Below are 17,597 nucleotides of genomic sequence, written 5' to 3'. Positions count from 1 at the left end.
AACAGCATAGGAGACTGACAGGGAAGAGAAGAAATTATAAAAAAAGAAAATATCTTAATTTGTGTTCCAAAGATGAATGAAGGTCTTATGGGTTTGGAACGACATGAGGGTGAGTAATTAATGACAGAAAGTTCATTTTTGGATGAACTAACCCTTTAATGTTACTGTTTTGTTATATTCACAATACATGGTATACAATATGTGTGTGTTATTATAATGGGATTTTTTAACTATATTGTGGCTTATATATAAAATTACTAGCAAATTGCATATTTTTATTCTATGGATTTAATAAAATTGGTAGCATTTAGTTTCACTCGAGAGGTCAAGTGGCAGATGCAAGCAAACCAGCATTAGTCTAGCCTTGAGGATTGCAGGAAGGATGGATTTACCCTCTGAAATAGAACATGAAACAGCAGGTCTGGACAGTTGCTGCAAAGTGATCAATGGACAACTGCCAAGCTTTTTATGCACCAGGAGACAACGGCTGTATCACCTTTAACAGCAACAGAGACTTCCAGTGAAGGAAGAACTTTGCTGGAGGATGAGATTAGGATGACCTTGAGGTCTAATCTACGGCTGAGATGTCAAAAAAAGCAGACAAAATCTTGTCTGTGTTTGTAATTTTAGAGACCAAAGGCACAGACAGATCAAGGAGAACTAAATTAGATTAGAAGGAGAGCAAGGATGATACAGCTCCACTAGGAGTCACAATAAGAGGTTTTCAGCCCAATATCCAATTTTAAGCCTTGTGAGAGTCAAGCAGAATGTCTTTGGTTAGGATGTTTGACATGATGTAATATAGCATATACTGCAGTCTGTCTTATAATTCCCACCTTCAGTGAGATCTAAATTGTGGATTTTAATATTGTACAGGATAAAGTCCCTGGTTCATGAAAAAATAATAATAAAAAAAGGTCATCATTTACTTGTATCCCCTCATGTTGTTCCAAACTCTTGTGACTTTACTTCATGGAACTGAAAATGAATGCGGAATGTCTTTTTTCCCCCAATGTTTCATTTTTGAATAAAATCAGTTCAGTTTTGTGAACCAGATCAAGCAAATCATTGAAAGTTCTGACTCAATAAAACTATTTAGATTAATTTACAGACTATCACAAATTCTCTAATGAATGTGTCAATGAGAGCTGAATGTCACAGTTTTAGGTAATAACAACTTAAATTTTGTTCTGTACTTCTCTCAGAGTTATATCATATGACTTTATAAGACTTGGGAAATGGTACTCAAACCCAGATGAACCACTTTTCTGATACTTTAGGGTGCTTTTGTATCTTTTTGAAGATTCATGTTTGAAAGGTCTAGACTCCATAACTTTTAATTGCATGCATAAAATGACCTGTGCATTCTTCAAGTTCTTCATGAAAGAAAGTAATACAGGTTTAGCGCTACATGAGGGTAAGTTTTTCATGTTTGAGTGAATTCCTTCAACAGAAAATGACCTTGTGATTGAGAAAGTTGTCAACATTCATAGGTCATTAAAAGTAGGTTATGAAGTCCTCAGCAGTGAGTGAGAATGTAAGAGGGTGAGCATTGGATAGCGGAAGGATGTAGAATGATTTGAGTGGGATGGACCTGGCTGCATGTGTTAATTGTGGAATGATAGTACAATGTATCTACACATTGTTCTTCCACTATGTCAGTTCTCTGATATCCAAGGACTTATAGTGTGAGCAGCAAGAGAGTCCAGAAATAAGGTACACTACATCAGGTTTAAGTGGTTATTGTTAGAGATGTCAACAGAAGGAAGTACTCTGTAGTCTGAGGAAGTGCTTAAATCAGGTGAGAAGCCATGGAGAATTTCACTGAAGCAGTCTATGGATGGATAAAAGGAAGGTGTGAGACTGTGGGTGTGAGATTCAGAAGTAATCAGACAAATGAAGGGTATGAGAGTAAGCATGAAGGAAAAGCGAGGTTGGTTGCCAGCTGTTTGTTTTTTGGCAGACAAATTGATGTGAAAGATTAATGGTACAAGGAGATGTTAAAGTAAATTGGAGTACTGGAAGGTTTATAGACATTGCCAAATAAAAGAAGAACACTGTCTTTAAGAAATAGGCTAAGGAGTTGACTAAGATTGCTTTATTAAAGAGAGATTCATAAACCCCTTTCACACATTAAACCTGGTAAATTACTGTAAAAAATGACCACATTGACCTTTCCAGTAAATGCACAAATGTGCTGTTTAAACAAGCATTCTGTATTTTTACCGGTAAGATTCCATTCATACATCAGTACCAAAATACTAGTAAACTCTATGATGTCAGTCATTGGAAATTACCTGTAAATGATGCACCTTTTTCTTCATCCACCTGTACGAGGAAAAACTGATTAAATGCTATTTTTGAAAAGGTCCTGTTCACGTGTGATCTTTAAAAGGTATTTACGGGTAATTTACCATACCCAGTAGTATACCCAGTTGAAAAAGAAACATTTAGTATACCCAGTTGAAAAAGAAGTACACTTCCATAATGTACTTAAAGTGCTTTATTTTCATGCACTAATTTTGTACTTAATATAGTAAAATTTCTTCTTTAGTACGCACAGTTGAATAGACTTAGATCTTCGTAAGATTATCTTAAGAAGTACTAGAGAAGAATTTTTTTAATTAGTGCACGAAAATAGAACACTTTAAGTACATTAAGGAAGTGTACTTTTTTTCACCTCAGTAGGGTTTTCACACTGCGCTTAACCCCGTGTTATCGGCGTTCTATACCCCGCTTCTAAAAGGATGAAGATTTCACACTTATAATTTAGAAGCGGGTTTAGCACTGAGTTTTATCCGGGGTTATGAACCATTTTTTTGCGTGACAGAAAATGCAACAATTAAAGTGACGTTTCATTCTTACCTTTTCCCTAAAAAATTAAAAGGCAGTATACTTGAGGGTATAGTCACCAATGTATAATATGAGGACGTGCAATGCTATAGCCTTTATATTAGCAGGTTATGTGCTGTGTCCATCCAATCAATAACACTAACAACTCAAATATGCAAATAAGAACATTAACTCAGGGTTTAGGAGTGTACAGTGTGAATAGGCAGCTTATTAATACCAGCAATTTAATTGTTAACCCCAGGTAAATTATGAGCAATGTGAAACGTGAAGCAAGAACAATTCACCCAGGGTTTAGAATGTTTAGAACAATTTATCACTCATTTACTCACCTGTTTTTTTTTTTTTTTTTTTTTTTTTTTTAATCTTGTCAGAGCTTAATGATGACTGGAGCGCTCAATCTCACAGATCACTGAATACTTCAAAAAGGAAGACCTCGCGGATGAAGGCGAGTCCAGTGAGAGGGAAAGAGAGAGACATCAGTCCAGGTAAGGGTGCTTGAACTCTTCTGTTTGACATCTGACATTTCCAGCTCTTTTGATGTTCTAATTAATAATTTTGCAGCTAAAATCTCCTTAATTATGGTAAAGTTACTGTAACGCATGGCCCAAATTGGCTTATTGCTTCAAATCAATGTTTAATAAATTATTAAAGGGGTGGTTAAATGCGATTTCACTTTTTTTTTTTACTTTAGTTAGTGTGTAATGTTGCTGCTTGAGCATAAACAGTATCTGCAAAGTTACAGCGCTGAAAGTTCAATGCAAATGGAGATATTGTCTTTTAAAGTTATGGCAGTTTTTGCCTACAAAAACGGGCGGTTTGGACTACAACGAGCTTCTTCCCGGGTTGGTGACATCATAAACCCTTGCTATTAACATAAACACTGCCCCCGGGAACACGCAACAAAGTGGGCGAGGCCATGTGGCACAGCAAAATGGAAGCGGAAGAGTTGTTTACACCGAACGCGAGCTGTGTGACGCGACGCGTCAAAAGATATAGAACCCATTATAATCTGTGATATTTTCACACTGGATGCGGGGCGGAAGACAGCTTCCAGAATCTACACGAGTTCAATGCTGGATTTGCACAAAGGCTTTTACTCAAAGATGAAGCAGTTCCCACTTTAAAAGCAGAAGCTGCTGTTTATTGGCTTCAAACTGTAAGTACATTTTATTGTTTGTAACTTACATGTCTTTTAAACGTAATGTTATATTCTGTTGCTATTTTTGATGCATCTAGGACATATAAAAAGAGCAACTCGTTTTTGCTAGCCAGTTAGCTACGTTCTACTGCAACAACACCAACAAACTTCTATGTTCATAGACAAACAGTTGTTCATGCTATAAATTAAACTCTACCTTTACAAAAATGCGACTACTCAGGCATGTATTCGGCTACAGTAAAGCTTTAATCAGGATACAACTGTATATTGAAAGCTAACAAACAGCAGTGATTAGTAACTAAACACTTTGACACAAATACTAAATGAAATACCATTCATAAACATCCTTTAAAAGCCGCGATTGCAGAGGTTCTGCTTGACTCTCTTCGTCTGGGTCTGATTTGGCTCAAATAAGCGCGTTATAACGGATGGTAAGGGGCGTGGCGTTTCCGGACGCTTCAGCGAATCACGATACACTGGACCAGCAACCAACCTGCTCAGAGCCTGCTAACCAATCTGAGCACATTGCGTTGTTGGAGGGAGTGGTATCTTAGAAGCAGGAAGTCAGACGAGCCATTCATATGACAGTGGAAACAGAGGTGTAGAATTAAGATAAAATATATGAAAAATACAGCGTTTTCAAAAAAACAAAGCATTAAGACATGTTAAACTGTGCCCCAAAAACACAATCAAGCCTAGAAAAAAAACACGTAACCACCCCTTTAAATGTATTACTGGCTGTGAGTCTTAGAAACAGACTCATCTTATTTGATTTGACTTGTCAGAAAAATTCTAAGGAAAGACTAGAGCACAAAAGACTGATGAAATAAATAATGAGCTAGATCTCATTAGTTGTATTAAGTTATTTAATAATATTAAGCTTGTCTGTCTCTAATTTATTGTTAATGCTGCTTATTTTCATGAATATATAGGATCACTCAGTGTGTGTATTTTAATCAGTGCTAATGTGATTTGGCTGACATAAAGCTCAGCTAGACTAATGGAATGAATGTACTGCGTAATCTCAACAGACTATACAGCGCCAGACTCATGAATGTGTATTAGGACTAAACAGATGGTCATAAATGTTGTACTGTTTGCGCATCAAGGGGAATTAATATAGTCCATCTTAGAAAGAAAATCAGAAAATCAGTCTCATCTTCACATAATCATATTTTCTCATTCCTTATCTCTTCTGTCACATTTTCATTTCTTTATCTGTCCTGTCAATCTTCCCTCTCTCCTGTCTTTGCATTTTGTGCTGTTGTTGTTGGTGTTACATTGTGCTGTGTTGCATTGTATTGCTGTGTCTTGTTTTCTGTTTTGTTTTTATACTTTGCTTTTCATATATTCTTATATAATGTATTTTCATTTCTGTTCTGTGGTTTCTATTCTGGATTTGCTGTGTTTTGCCCTGCCCTGTGTGCTGTGTGTGGCTGTGTGGTGCAGAGGCCAGTGAAGTGTTGCGCAGTACACTAGAGGTGCAGCAAACGCTTGTAAAGGAGCTGAGGGAGCAGACTCAAATTCTGGCTCAGGAGAAGGAGACACTGGAGAAGAGATGTTTACAACAGAGTCAGCACATAGAGCATCTCCAGCAGGAGCTCTGCCACTCTCACACAGAGAGAGGAAACTCCACAGGTGCCTCCTCATTTGCTGCTACACATCCCACTGCGCTCACAGGGGCTTATCCTTCATTAGAGGGATAGTTCCCTTAAAAATGGAGATGTTCCTCACTGCAGAACATGAGATCCAGGGGGCGAGGTTGGATCCAGATCCAACTCCTCCCACTTTACATATCCCTAAACCTACCCGTCTTCTCGCCCCCTGGATATAAACCTACCTATCTCTACCCCCTGGATCTGGATCCAACTCCTCTCACTTTACATATCCCTAAACCTACCTGTCTCCACCCCCTGGATCTCGTGTTCTGCAGTCAAGGGCTACTGCAAAAATGAAAATTCTGTCATCATTTACTTACCCACTTGTTACTCCAAATTGATGTGACTTTCTCTCTTCTGTGGAACAAGAGGTGAAATTTTCAAGAATGTTCTGGCAACATAGGTGCTCTGGAGAGCGTCTATTTACAACATGTTTTTGGAGTGTTGAGCAGTGTAGTCCATCCCAAACATATCTGTTGATTTCTTGAATTCAGTGGCCAATCAGAGGTGTTTAAGTTAGGATCTCGCTGGTAAAAATGCTGGGGCCAGTTGCACCAGCTGGACGTACACCCGGTCGTAAGACTAAGCTTAACGTAAAATGCGTTTTAAGTCCTGCGTAGAAATAATACCTGTTGCACCATCTGGCCGTTGCGCATGTCTGAGACTAAGGCCCAATCCCAATTCTACCCCTTACCCTTTCCCCTTCCCCTTTGTTTCGCGCGTTCACGTGAAGGGGTAGGGGTGTCCCAATTCTCATTTGGTTGGAGGGGAAGGGGTAGGGGGAAGGGCCAGGTAGCCCTTCAAACGAAGATTTTTCGGGACCACACTTTCAGACGAAGGGGTATGATAAATTTCCAACATGGCCGACCGAACGAGCAGAGAGACCCATAAATGTAAGTATTTTCTTACGGTAAACAGTATTTTAGTAATAAATAATCACTTGTTTTATGTTGCCTTTAATCTTGTGTTCATGTATACGGTTATGTTCTCCGAAAAAAGATTTGTTAAAATCGCTATGAAAAAAGTTTGCTAATGTTTTTTACTTCATGATAGTTCCACAACATATTTTTTTATATTTTATTGAAACCCGCGTTGATTTGACAACATAAATTCAAATCCGGTGGCAGCTAACTTGTCTTTTTGCCGCATGCCTGATTAATGTATTGTTTTGTTGTGGTTACGTCCATAAATACGTGTACGTTACATGATATAAACAAAAAGTGCATTCAGTTTGCGTGCTTATTCATCAGTATTGTATGTAGGGACTCCTGAGGAAACACGCAGGCTCATACGTTTTCGTGCAGAAAACGAGCAGCGTTTCTTGAAATCGAAATACACAGCAAAACAACTTTGGGAGTGAGTCATCTGTTAAACGTTTATGTTGCTTGTGCCTGATTACTGTGAGATATGTGCACTAATAGTAAAAATAGCTGTCGCCCAAGCAACAGAGATCACTACAGCTATCGATAGCATCTTAGAAGTGTGTGATAAACATCGGCGCATCTATGACGTAGGAGCTAGCGACGACTTATGATGACGTGTAACGGTCTAGTAGTGGTGTCCCATTTCTTAGGGGAATATTTTCAGCCCTACCCCTTGACACTCTGTTTCAAGGGGCAAGGGGAAGGGGGAAGGGGAAGGGGTATAAAATAGAATTGGGATTGGGCCTAAATCTTACGCCTAGTCAAACGTAGGTGTAAAGTGAGAAGTCTTGACTTGTTTCCATGGTGAAAATAATGGTAAATAAAAACGTTGAGACGATGGCGCGTCTGGTATACAGGCTACACGATCAGCGGGCTTTCCGGTGGGAAAGAGTAATGAGAGACCGGACCAATCCACTAGATATATATGGAGACAGATAATTTATTGAAAGGTTTCGTTCCAGCAGGTTGCATATACTTACTGAATAGCTCAATAATGTTTCTTGTTTCACAATCTGTAATTTATTTTTGCTAAAATAAATAGGGCTCTAAAAGAGTCTCTAAATAGGCCTCTAAAATCACACAGTTTTTGTATGATCTCAGAAGACTACACAGTCTTCAAATACTCTCCTTTTTAAGGTGAAAAAATATCATAAAGGTTTTTGAATTGCATAAGGAGAAGTAAATGATGACAGAATTTTAATTTTTGGGTGGCCTATCCCTTTAAGCAACCTACTGTGAATCTACAATGCAAATACAGATTAGCTCTAATCTTTAACAGATGCCTACTTCATTTCAAGTTATTTCAAGCAGCGTTTCAAATTGTACATTTTGCTGAGCTCTAAACTGAGCTGTAAAGAACCTCAAACAAGCCATTTTTAATGAAGGTAAAGTTTGTTGTGTTTTGGCTTTTGCTCTTTTCATATCCAGTGGCCCCTTTATGTACAACATTCTAGTTCTAGAAAGGACTCCCAAAACAGCCTTACTTTTTCATGGTCCACACTGACATGATGTCATTTGTCAGCTGCATAATCAGGCATATTTTCACACCTATTTTTGTGAAATAGTGTCTAGAAATGGTTGTGTATGAAAATCCCAGGAGGTCAGCAGATTCTGAGATACTCAATCCACCCCAACAGAGACAGACAATCATTTCGTGGTTAAAATCAGTCACTACAGGTCACATTTCTTCCCTGTGCTGTTGGGTTTGAACAAACACTGAAACTCTTGACAATTGCTGTGTCCAAAATCGCCCCCTATACCCTTAAATAGGGCACTATTCGAGGGGACAGCGACATTTGTAGTGATGTCCAAAACCATAGTGGACATTACTGAGTGCACTATTTCAATCCCACGATGCACCGCAATGACAAGTGTACAACCGATGTACACTCAACGGCTAGAGAATACCCATAATACACTGTGAGAGTCGCGATTGAATTCCTGTGTCTGACTAGAAGATGGCAGCTGAATCTTCCAGCCATCCACTTCCCAATGTGGCTACAGCGTAATATCATACAGGTATAAATTCATTTTACTTGATAATTAAATTGTTTAATTAAGGTTTATACTTGCTAGTTTTCATGTTAGAGCTCAAGATAAATTTTTTCATTGCTACTGGAGCTGCCAGTTTCGTAAGTTTCAAATGATTATTAAACAGCAAGCACAAACTATGCAAAAGCAACAGCCCTTCCGGTGCACTCAGTGTCCGAATTCACTCACTTGTTTTCATTTACTCTTTCAAATGGACTATATAAGTGGACTAATGTAGAGAATAGTGAATTAAGGTATAGGGGGCAAATCGAACACAGCAAATGTCTTGTCAAATGCTGTGATTGCTGCTCCATGATTGGCTGATTAGTTATTTGCATTAAACAGCAGGTGTACCTATTAAAGTGGCAACTGAGTGTAGTATATGGGTGTTTATTAAACTACAAGTGTTTTATGTCTCAGGGTTGATTATTATTATTTTTTTTTAATTAAATGTAACAGACTTCAACTTTCACTTCTTTAAAACTGTTTAGCATGGCTTCAACATTCAATGTACCATTTTTTCGAAATGCCTTTTATACTCGTATTTTATCATTCATTTTACCCTTGTCCCAGACCAAGTTAAAATTAATTATTTATATCCGAGTTATAATTAATTATTATAAATTAATTATAAAAAAGTAATTATTAATATGGCATCCCTAGGAAGGCCTTCTTTGCTGCTCTACACGAGTGCAGCCCATTTATATTTATTGTAAAATTCATGTTTCTATTATGAAATAGCCGCTTGAATAAAGGCTTTTAAATGTTTTCAAATTGAAACCTTGGATGTGTTTTTCGCATTGTAGTGTGGTTAGTTGTTCAGCGAAGAAGGAGGCGGGAACCTGCAACCATTTAACACACATTAATTATAAAATAAACAAACACAAAATGAAAGTAAAGCGACAGCCCGTCACAGACGACTGCCACACACACATAAACAAAACACAACATAAAGGTGTGGTCCTCTCTCATCCTTCACTGTCATTGCTCCTCCTTTTACAGTGGGTACGGAAAGTATTCAGACCCCCTTAAATTTTTCACTCTTTGTTATATTGCAGCCATTTGCTAAAATCATTTCAGTTCATTTTTTTCCTCATTAATGTATACACAGCACCCCATTTTGACAGAAAAACACAGAATTGTTGACATTTTTGCAGATTTATTAAAAAAGAAAAACTGAAATATCACATGGTCCTAAGTATTCAGACCCTTTGCTGTGACACTCATATATTTAACTCAGGTGCTGTCCATTTCTTCTGATCATCCTTGAGATGGTTCTACACCTTCATTTGAGTCCAGCTGTGTTTGATTATACTGATTGGACTTGATTAGGAAAGCCACACACCTGTCTATATAAGACCTTACAGCTCACAGTGCATGTCAGAGCAAGTGAGAATCATGAGGTCAAAGGAACTGCCTGAAGAGCTCAGAGACAGAATTGTGGCAAGGCACAGATCTGGCCAAGGTTACAAAAAAAATTCTGCTGCAGTTAAGGTTCCTAAGAGCACAGTGGCCTCCATAATCCTTAAATGGAAGACCTTTGGGACGACCAGAGCCCTTCCTAGAGCTGGCCGTCCGGCCAAACTGAGCTATCAGGGGAGAAGAGCCTTGGTGAGAGAGAAGAACCCAAAGATCACTGTGGCTGAGCTCCAGAGATGCAGTCGGGAGATGGGAGAAAGTTGTAGAAAGTCAACCATCACTGCAGCCCTCCACCAGTCGGGGCTTTATGGCAGAGTGGCCCAACGGAAGCCTCTCCTCAGTGCAAGACACATGAAAGCCCGCATGGAGTTTGCTAAAAAACACCTGAAGGACTCCAAGATGGTGAGAAATAAGATTCTCTGGTCTGATGAGACCAAGATAGAACTTTTTGGCCTTACTTCTAAGCGGTATGTGTGGAGAAAACCAGGCACTGCTCATCACCTGTCCAATACAGTCCCAACAGTGAAGCATGGTGGTGGCAGCATCATGCTGTGGGGTGTTTTTCAGCTGCAGGGACAGGACGACTGGTTGCAATCGAGGGAAAGATGAATGCGGCCAAGATCAGGGATATCCTGGACGAAAACCTTCTCCAGAGTGCTCAGGACCTCAGACTGGGCCGAAGGTTTACCTTCCAACAAGACAATGACCCTAAGCACACAGCTAAAATAACGAAGGAGTGGCTTCACAACAACTCCGTGACTGTTCTTGAATGGCCCAGCCAGAGCCCTGATTTAAACCCAATTGAGCATCTCTGGAGAGACCTAAAAATGGCTGTCCACCAACGTTTACCATCCAACCTGACAGAACTGGAGAGGATCTGCTAGGAGGAATGGCAGAGGATCCCCAAATCCAGGTTGTTGTATCTTTCCCAAAAAGACTCATGGCTGTATTAGATCAAAAGGGTGCTTCTACTAAATACTGAGCAAAGGGTCTGAATACTTAGGAGAATGTGATATTTCAGTTTTTCTTTTTTAATAAATCTGCAAAAATGTCAACAGTTCTGTGTTTTTCTGTCAATATGGGTTGCTGTGTGTACATTAATGAGGAAAAGAAATGAACTTAAATGATTTTAGCAAATGGCTGCAATATAACAAAGAGTGAAAAATTTAAGGGGGTCTGAATACTTTCCGCACCCACTGTATGTTCCCGAAGCTCCTCCGTGACAACTCAACAATTTATCCCCTAGTTATGTTTTTACAAAAAAATAGTCTACCAGGTTACCAAGGAGACAACTGTGTCAGTGAAGAGATGATTTATGAGATACATTTATGATGTGTGCAGAAAACAAAATGACTAAAATGAAGAGGAATATCACTTGTGAACATATGTAAAAAAAAAAAAGTAAAATATTATTGTGGATTAGGATAGCTAAAATTGTTATCTAGTTGTTAATTGTTGTCTGTTCCAGAAATGTTTAAAACATTATTTCAAAAACAAAATGAATGGTTATTTGAGATGTGGTGGAAATGAAACTTGTTCATAACTGTTCAGATAAAAAAATATTGACAGAATTCTCCCATGATATATGTACCTACATTTCCAGAGGACCCAAAGTGTCCATATTTGAAGAAACACCCATAATATGTACATCTCTGGCTGGGTGGGGGTTCTTGCCCGAGTTCTTTTGCTGTTTTAGTGTGGGGTTTTGCATAAATCATCTCTGATCTGACTATGTGCAGTGTGTGTGTGTGTGTGTGTGTGTGTGTGTGTGTGTGTGTGTGTGTAGGTGAGAGCTCTGAGTTGCTGAGTCTGAGGCAGCAGGCTCAGGAGCTGGTGGATGAGAATGATGGGCTGAAGATGACGGTCCACCGTCTCAATGTGGAGCTCAGCAGATACCAGGCCAGATTCCGACCACTCAACAAGGACGAGGTAAAATAGCTCACTGTACACCACTTTCAGAGTGTGCTGTTTCCGAAATTGAATACTTCTCTATTATATAGTGTGTGAAAAACAGTACGCCGACAGAGTAGTATGTCCGAATACATGGTATTTGAAAAACAGTAGGCGAAAAGTCCCCAGATGATCTACTACTTCCAGCAAGATACTGAAGTGCGCATTTGATGGACACTTTACTATCCCGTGAGGCCACGGGAGGGGATTTATGAATGGAGGTAAAGCGACGTAACAGACAGTGGTTGATCACATGATAATGACAACATGGCAGATGTAGTCCTTCCGGATTACATTCATACTACACACATTCATACTATATAGAACATACATTTTTTAATTGTCGCAAAGTAAGTTCAAATTCAAATGTAGTACCTGCTCAGTATGCGATTTTGGATGCATTGATGTTTTCTATAGGCTCAAACTTAAAACTACATGATAGTGATTTTAATAGCTTAGGAAATTTTATGTAAAAGTGATTTATGTAAAAGTATACTTTTCAAAAAGTAACAGTGAATAATCCCTCCCCTTAACTATCAACCTGCTCATTCATCTTGTCATACACATTAATATGTATGTAATGTATGAGGACTTGACATTTTCCAGTTTTGCTTGAATTCTCAGAGTTACTAGAGGATAAAAGAGGAGAAATCTACTAATGCACTTTTAGTGCTTGCAAAAAAAACTACTTTCACATATTATGGGTAGAAAAATGCCACATAGTCCTTAATTAAAATTCTGGAGATTCTCTGAAATGATAAATGTTTGAATTCATGTACGGGACATTATATCTGTAGTCTCGCTTGCCTGATCCTCTGTTTTGATGTGATAGATGAGTGCTGTATGATAACTGAAGTTAATTGCTGCAAATCTGCATTGACTGATTTTGGAGCGGTGTTCGAAACTGTAGTTAATTTATCCTTGTAACTGATGGAAAAAAGGGCTCTCAGAATTTCAGTAGTTTATCTGAGAGTGTCTTCTTTCAGTCTTGCAGGGTGTGATTAGCTAACGCCACAGTAATGATATGCAGCTTTTCCTTTCATCTCCTACTTCCTGTTTAATGCAGAGATAATAGTTTGTGGGGTATTATAATTTCAAAGAAGCATTACCAGCAAGAGGTTGAGATCAGATATGTGTGCGCGCATGGAATCAGAGATTGTTTCTGCTTTACACTGGTGTGCAGCTTGTTTTAGTCTTCTGAATGCTTTAGTTATCTTCTAGTGCATCTGAGATAGTGGGCAGCTGAGAAAATGTCCACAGCTCCAAATTACGTAGACCTTTATTTAACTATATCCCTTCTAATGGATACCTTCTGAGCTTTGGTGACAACTGAATGTTGTTTAAATGTGCGTGGATTTTTTATAATGTTGAAAAGAGCCTTGTAACTAAACAGCTGAGTTATCATAAGTTTTAATGAGCCTTTATGTATTAAATAATTTTAAAAGAACTCTGAGGAATTGCATAACTGACCTTCTTTAACAAGCCTCAGAAGAGTTTTACAGCCAGAGAGCAGCGTGACTTCTTCGCTATCCATATTTGAGGGATCAAAGGTCTCTGATTTGTCCTGCTGGTGTCATTTTATTAAGGAGGAAAGGAGAGATTGAGCTTATTTTGTATTGATGAGGGCTGTCTGAACTTTAAGCCTGTCTTTTTTGCTGGTTCACTAAGAGAATGACTGTCCTGATTGCTCAGATACTTCAGTATAATATATTAATCTGCTTCTCATTCATCTGTACAGTACTCGGGGTGCCTGTCATGCTCCTCATTTAAAGGTGCCCTAGAATTAAAAATTGAATTTACCTTGGCATAGTTAAATAACAAGAGTTCAGTACATGGAAATGACATACAGTGAGTCTCAAACACCATTGTTTCCTCCTTCTTATATAAATCTCATTTGTTTAAAAGACCTCCGAAAAACAGGCAAATCTCAACATAACACCGACTGTTACGTAACAGTCAGGATCATTAATATGTACGCCCCCAATATTTGCATATGCCAGCTCATGTTCAAGGCATTACACAAGGGCAGGACGTCTGGATGTGCACAGCTGAATCATCAGACTAGGTAAGCAAGCAAGAACAATAGCGAAAAATGGCAGATGGAGCAATAATAACAGACATGATCCATGATATCATGATATTTTTAGTAATATTTGTAAATTGTCTTTCTAAATGTTTCGTTAGCATGTTGTTAATGTACTGTTAAATGTGGTTAAAGTTTCTTACCATTGTTTCTTAGTGTATTCACGGAGACAAGAGCCGTCATTATTTTCATTTTTAAACACTTGCAGTCTGTATAATTCATAAACGCAACTTCATTCTTTATAAATCTCTCCAACAGTGTGTAATGTTAGCTTTAGCCACAGAGCATACTATCAAACTCATTCAGAATCAAATGTAAACATCCAAATAAATACCATACTTACACGACTGGACATGCTGCATGACGAACACTTTGTAAAGATCCATTTTGAGGGTTATATTAGCTGTGTGAACTTTGTTTATGCTGCTTAAGGCAGTCGCGAGCTCGGGGGCGGGGAGCGCAAGGATTTAAATGGGCAGCAGCCTGAATCGGTGCATATTTAATGATGCCCCAAAATAAGCAGTTAAAAAAATGAATAAAAACAAATCTATGGGGTATTTTGTGCTGAAACTTCACAGACACATTCAGGGGACACCTTAGACTTACAGTGGGGATCGAAAGTTTGGGAACCCCTTTCAGAATCTGTGAAAATGTGAAAATTTTTAACAAAACAAGAGAGATCATACAAAATGCATGTTATTTTTTTGTTTAGTACTGTCCTGAGTAACATATTTTACATAAAAGATGTTTACATATAGTCCACAAGACAAAAAAAAATAGCTGAATTTATTAAAATAACCCCGTTCAAAAGTTTGGGAACCCTTGGATCTTAATACTGTGTGTGGTTACCTGATGATCCATGACTGTTTTTATGTTTTGTGATGTTGTTCATGAGTCTCTTTTTTTGTTCAGAGCAGTTAAACTGAGCTCTGTTCTTCAGAAAAATCCTCCAGGTCCTGCAAACGCTTCAGTTTTCCAGCATCTTTTGCATATTTGAACCCGTTCCAGCAGTGACTGTATGATTTTGAGATTCATCTTTTCACACTGAGGACAACTGAGGGACTCAAACACAACTATTAAAAAAGCTGCAAATATTCACTGATGCTCCAGAAGGAAATATGATGCATTAAGAGTCGGAGGGTGAAAACTTTTTTTAATTTGAAGATCAAGGTAAATTGTACTTAATTTTAACATGCAGGGAAACATGCAGGTATCTTCTGTTGGTTCCGGAGGGCAGTACTAAATGAAAAAAAAAAATATATATTTCAACAAAATAAGAAAAATGTGGACATCTTCATACTGTTCAAAAGTTTTCACCCACCGACTCTTAATGCGTCGTGTTTCCTTCTGGAGCATCAGTGAATGTTTGAACCTTTTTTAATAGTTGTGTTTGAGTCCCTCAATTGTCCTCAGTGTGAAAAGATGAATCTCAAAATCATACAGTCACTGCTGGAAAGGGTTAAAATATGCAAAAGATGCTGGAAAACCGAAGAGTTTGCAGGACCTGGAGGATTTTTCTGAAGAACAGAACTCAGTTTAACTGCTCAGGACAAACAAGAGACTCATGAACAACCATCACAAAACAAAAAAACAGTCATGGATCATCAGGTAACCACACACAGTATTAAGATCCAAGGGTTCCTAAACTTTTGAACAGGATTATTTTAATAAATTCAGTTATTTTTTTGTCTTGTGGACTATATGTAAACATCGTTTATGTAAAATATCTTACTCAGGACAGTACTAAACAAAAAATAACATGCATTTTGTATGATCTCTCTTGTTTTGTTAAAAATGTATACATTTTCACAGATTCTGAAAGGGGTTCCCAAACTTTCGATCCCCACTGTATATTACATCTTTTGAAAACACGTTCTATGGCACCTTTAAATATGAGCTTAGGGCTAACACTCCCTAACTTGCAATGAATTAGAGATCTGCTGATCACAGAACTAAAGCTCTTTCTTAAATATTTCCCTTTTTCACATCTCAGAAGGTTTATCGGTTATGTTCATTTAGTGAGACTGAACGTTTGACTTCAACTCTTGAGCTCTTGGTTTTTAAAAAAAAAAATAATTAGAGCACTGCACTGGTGTGTGGTTGGGCAGAAATGAGTGAATGGGGTGAAAGGAGACAATCGGCAGGCTAAATATACTCTGTCACTTTAGTTTCAGGTCAGTAGCCTGGATATCACTCTCTTTTCTGCTCTGTCTCTCCCGCTGTGCCTACTTACATCACAGAAGGGTTGAAACTTAAGGAAATGTCACATGGGCTTTAGTTAAAGAAGAAACTAGGCCCTCTCTGTGTCCCTCTAACTCTGTCCACCAACCTCTGCTTTTAACAGTACTGTTGATTACTTTACTTTCTAGCCTTAAGTGGATCAGTGTAACACTAAGTGTGTGTCTGAATGCTCTGTTGAGGGAGCGGGCAGTGGGAAGCGTGTACAGGAGGGCTGCTGGAGTGATTAGGACAGTGTCTGCCAACACTGCTGCAATGTGATTGATTTATTAAGTCTGGGGACTGTCAGCAGTGTTACTTTTACTCTAATTAGAGATAAAAAGCACATTGCTCAAAGGATCACACAGAACATTACAAATAAAATCATTTTAGAATAAGTAGCTTTTAAAAATAATCTTTCTAAAGAATGATTTTAACCACATTTCAACCAGAAAGATTTCAGTACACATCATTTTTCAAGTTCAAGTCCACCAACGTTAATCTCCTAACTCCCCTGACTGTGATTGGTTATGATTGGTTAGATCTCCTGTCAGTCAGACTCCCGGCGAAGGGTCAATTTCTCTGATGCATCGTACTATGGTACTTCGGCAAAGAATTACATTGTTGCATGGGAAATGCACCCAGGACATCTGCCTACAACTTGCCATCTGCCACTGTGTGTTCGAAATTGACAATTCACAATGGCAGCTTGTCCTTAAGCAACCTCTGAGCTACATCAGCTCTGAGCTGTGTATGTCTGTGTGTGTCTTTCTGTCTTGAGGGGGGCATTGGCTCATGTCACTTGTGAGCTCTGAATTGCCCTCTTGCATCAATGTCCAAAAGAGGCTCATCTCTCATTTCTTTAAAGCACATATCCACACACCCGCTAAAACAAGCTCCACACTACTGTCAGACTCTATCCCTTCATGTCACAGATTTAATCCAATATTACTGCTAATCTCACTGACTGCATACTGCACTGCTTTTTATGGTACATTTCCTTTCAACTGTTTCTTTACTGGGAAAGAAACTACAATGACTATTCACATAGAATATGTTTTTGTATTCAACTGCACTCGTTACACATTTTTCTTTGTAAATATGCTCTAGATTAACGTGTTTGACCGTTGCGCTTGTGTCTTGTGGCTTTTGCAGGGTCTCACTCATGAAGCAGCGTTCTAAAAATGTCAGAAAGTTCAAATTTTAAAATGTGTGTCTCTAAACCTTGCTTTTTTTTTCTTGCATTGCACTGCCCTGTGTCTGGAGTTTTTAAAAGCAAAAACGCATTCTGCATGAAAGGCCCA

The 17,597-nt window shown here is 38.4% G+C and overlaps 1 protein-coding gene across 4 annotated transcripts in view; it reads left to right on the top strand.

Moving 5' to 3' along the window:
* cep89 (centrosomal protein 89) overlaps nt 1-17,597 on the top strand; it is a 114,577-nt gene that overhangs the window by 9,593 nt on the left and 87,387 nt on the right. For 3 of the 4 annotated variants that reach the window (XR_007184193.1, XM_048184981.1, XM_048184980.1), the window contains exons 8-10: nt 3,225-3,338; nt 5,462-5,650; nt 11,830-11,972. Coding sequence is in view for 3 of the 4 variants with exons in the window: in XM_048184981.1 (XP_048040938.1) it covers nt 3,225-3,338; nt 5,462-5,650; nt 11,830-11,972 (446 nt within the window). In the remaining variant the exon portion in view is untranslated. The remainder of the gene's footprint in view (nt 1-3,224; nt 3,339-5,461; nt 5,651-11,829; nt 11,973-17,597) is intronic. The other variant, XM_048184982.1, reaches the window with a different exon arrangement.

This window comes from Megalobrama amblycephala, linkage group LG3 (assembly GCF_018812025.1).
Source record: "Megalobrama amblycephala isolate DHTTF-2021 linkage group LG3, ASM1881202v1, whole genome shotgun sequence".
In the NCBI taxonomy this organism is placed as follows: Eukaryota; Metazoa; Chordata; class Actinopteri; order Cypriniformes; family Xenocyprididae; genus Megalobrama; species Megalobrama amblycephala.
This window is presented reverse-complemented; position numbering and strand designations above follow the sequence as displayed.